Source organism: Montipora foliosa, chromosome 5, assembly GCF_036669935.1.
Source record: "Montipora foliosa isolate CH-2021 chromosome 5, ASM3666993v2, whole genome shotgun sequence".
Taxonomy (NCBI): Eukaryota; Metazoa; Cnidaria; class Anthozoa; order Scleractinia; family Acroporidae; genus Montipora; species Montipora foliosa.
Window position 1 is genome coordinate 3,665,327 of NC_090873.1, and position 2,986 is coordinate 3,668,312.

At 41.9% G+C, this 2,986-nt stretch overlaps 1 protein-coding gene across 4 annotated transcripts in view; it reads right to left on the reverse strand.

Annotated features, from left to right (window-relative positions):
* LOC138003402 (polyadenylate-binding protein 1-like) overlaps positions 1 to 2,327 on the reverse strand; it is a 22,030-nt gene extending 19,703 nt beyond the window's left edge. For 2 of the 4 annotated variants that reach the window (XM_068849453.1, XM_068849452.1), the window contains exons 1-2: positions 2,073 to 2,325; positions 1,666 to 1,978 (exon numbers count right to left, since the gene is read on the reverse strand). In XM_068849453.1, coding sequence (XP_068705554.1) covers positions 1,666 to 1,978; positions 2,073 to 2,274 — 515 coding nt within the window. In that variant the 5' untranslated portion in view covers positions 2,275 to 2,325. Of the gene's footprint in view, positions 1 to 1,665; positions 1,979 to 2,072 lie in introns of all 4 variants that reach the window. The other 2 variants (XM_068849451.1, XM_068849450.1) reach the window with 2 other exon arrangements.
* Positions 2,328 to 2,986: the final 659 nt, after the last annotated feature.

Below are 2,986 nucleotides of genomic sequence, written 5' to 3' on the forward strand. Positions count from 1 at the left end.
CATACTTCGTTTCACTCTCCATCATGTCTTTTCAATGCCCTGTTGTGTGCTCGTTTGTCTGGGTCGACGAAGTTTAGGTGATGGTTAACTGTGAGATGATGTTAGCCCTTGTCTTGTAGGCAGTTGTAAACTTTCTGGCCACAGGTAGCTAAGACTAATATTTTTTTCAAGGAAAGTTTACGGTCAGAAAATTAATATGTGTTCTGACGGATTGAAGGCTATCCATTGCAGTTTTTTCTTGAGCATCGCGAAACAGATCATCTCCCGATGCGGCACTTTGTGTTTGCCAACTGACTGCGTTTTCACACAGGTTTTGGACACGGAAGACGAAAGTAAATTGTTTTCTTTGCACCACTCTATGCACAACTCTGGAAAGGCTATAAAGCAGGGACAATTTCCAAATGATCAAATCTCCCATTGCCGTGACCCGTTTACTTCGGTAGCCATCTTGATTATTACGAAGACACAAGTTTGCTTCAAAAGAAGGGAAATATGAAACGATTTTAATTGCAATGAACTCGTGCATGAAAGTTTCCTATGAAAGATGCACCAATCAGACTTTAAGCGTGATATACTCTTCCACGCAGTGAACTTATAAGTGTGCCGCACGCACGGGGCATGAAGGAAAAGCAGGTCACAGTTCACAGCAATACTGGAAAACCTAAAACTATCACAGGGACTAACCTTAAGCCTAAACAGTGCCTTTAGTTGTGATTAGGGTTACGGTTAGCATTATTAAAGGGATGGGTTGTTTCAAGAGTAGTAAAACAGGGATCTCCTAACGGAACCTACAAGTGTAAGTTCGATTGTAGGTGCTCGGCGCGGCACGTGTATATAATTGCGTATCATTGTTATGTAAATAGTCAGCCAGAATTCAAAATAAATATCATTTTCAAGTTGTGAATTAGCAACTTGACACGTTAGTTCAGTGGTAAAGAACAGGGACAAGTAATCCTGAGGTTTACAGTGGGTCGGAGTTCAAGGCAAGCTGCGAGTGACATATCATGGGATAAAATGGCAGAAAAAGCCGAGCGGGATCTGGAAATAAGAACAAGACGAAGGGATAGAAAGGGGAAAGCTGGGACAAAAACGAGTAACGGTGTGGGCGATGAAGGGAAAGAAGTACAAATTACCCATGTATATATTCGGTTCTCTTGGGTATACGTATTGTTCTACAAAACAATAGCGCGAATGAATAATTAATTTATTCTGCATGCATAATGAAGTAGGGACCTGTACGGAAATCATTCCAAAAAAACACCCCACGAAATCAAACAGAGATTCCGACTGGGTTTAGCAACCCAGTAATAACCATAACACTATCAAGAGCATCATGTGTTACATTTCCCAACTTCTCAGCAACATTAACGCTACTCAAGAGCCACCGACGCAACCGGAAGTGAACTTTCCGCGAACTAATTGTCCCTCCATAGAGAAAAGATACTAAGCAATAGTAATGTGGTAATGTGAAGACAAGCTAAAAGGGAACATAACTCTCTTCCGGTTGCCCTCTGTGGCTTGAAAACGTCGTGAGCTTTTAGGGATGGCGTATTAAACAGTCCAAACGTTTGGCTTTTCGTATTGCTCGATTTCTTTGCACGCAACTTTAACGTTAATTCCACCGTAAATTCGAGAGAACACAGCGACAGACTACTTTCAACTTACACTTTCTTGTCGTTCAGCAACATGCCGTTCACTTTCCCAATAGCCTCCTCGGCGGCTTCTTCGGTGTCGAAATGGACAAAACCATAACCTTTGGATATTCCGTCTTCCGCCTGAGCAATTTTACAAGACAGGATATTCCCGAAAGCACTGAAAGTATCGTAAAGCGCCTTATTGTCGATGCTTTTGTCCAGATTCTTGATAAAGATGTTACCCACGCCGGATTTGCGAAGTGAAGGGTCGCCCTGCGACCACATGATTCGGCAACGCCTTCCTTTGATTGGATCAAAATTCATTGTGTCTAGAGCTCTTTCGGCTACAGAAAGCAACAAAAGGCACCTTTCAGAGCTTGAACTTTAATTTTATAATCAATTGAACATGAAAACAATTTTCTATAAGCCTTCACTTACCAGCAGCCGGTTGCTGAAAGTGTACGTAAGCGTAACCCAGAGAACGTCGAGTAACAACATCACGGCACACTCTGATGTCTAAAACATTGCCAACTGTGCTAAACTTCTCGAACAGTATAGCCTCAGTGACATCTGCTGCTAAATCGTCAACGTAGAGAGTAGACGCAGTAGCATAGTTTGGATCGCCAGGAGCAGGATTCATCTTCAATCTTCTGAAAGTTCACTTCGTACTTCCGACGATAGTTCCGGGTAAGTTGATGGTTTCTTTGCGAATTGTTACGTTAGGGGCCGACCATTTAACTGTTGAGGTGGGAGGGGGGGTGGGGTGATTTTGAAAAGAATTTCCTGCAAAGCGCTTGTTGGAAGAAAAAAAATGCATGCAGCACAAATGAAATAGCAAAAAAATTCTTGCAAAGCTATTTCATCATTCCTGGTGGGCTTTACAAAAGCGCAGCAAAACTGCAATCATTCCGGATAATCTGCAAGCCCGCGAGCCACTCTGGTTAGCCTATAAAAATAACACATTGATTGGCCTACATAACACTCTGGTTAGCCTAAACGTCACACCGGTTGGGCTACAGTTAGCTTAGGTAGCTTGCGGTTTGCCCTTATAATGGGATAAGGGATTTCTTGCTTGCTCGGTTCACATGGCTCCAAGTCACAGGAGTCATGCAAGCCATTACGGTTAGCCTAAATTACACATTGGCTAGCCTAGTTAGTACTGCAGTTAGTCTACAGTTCCTTAGGTGAACTGCTTTTTGCTATTTTTCGCTATTTTTTTAAATTTAAGAAGCTAAACACTTTTAAATCTACCTGTGGAGCATCACTTTATAACATGAGAATATTATTGTTCTTAGGTAATATTAAATGACTCTAAAGAATGACATTCCGAAAACATGTAGCTATACAAGAAT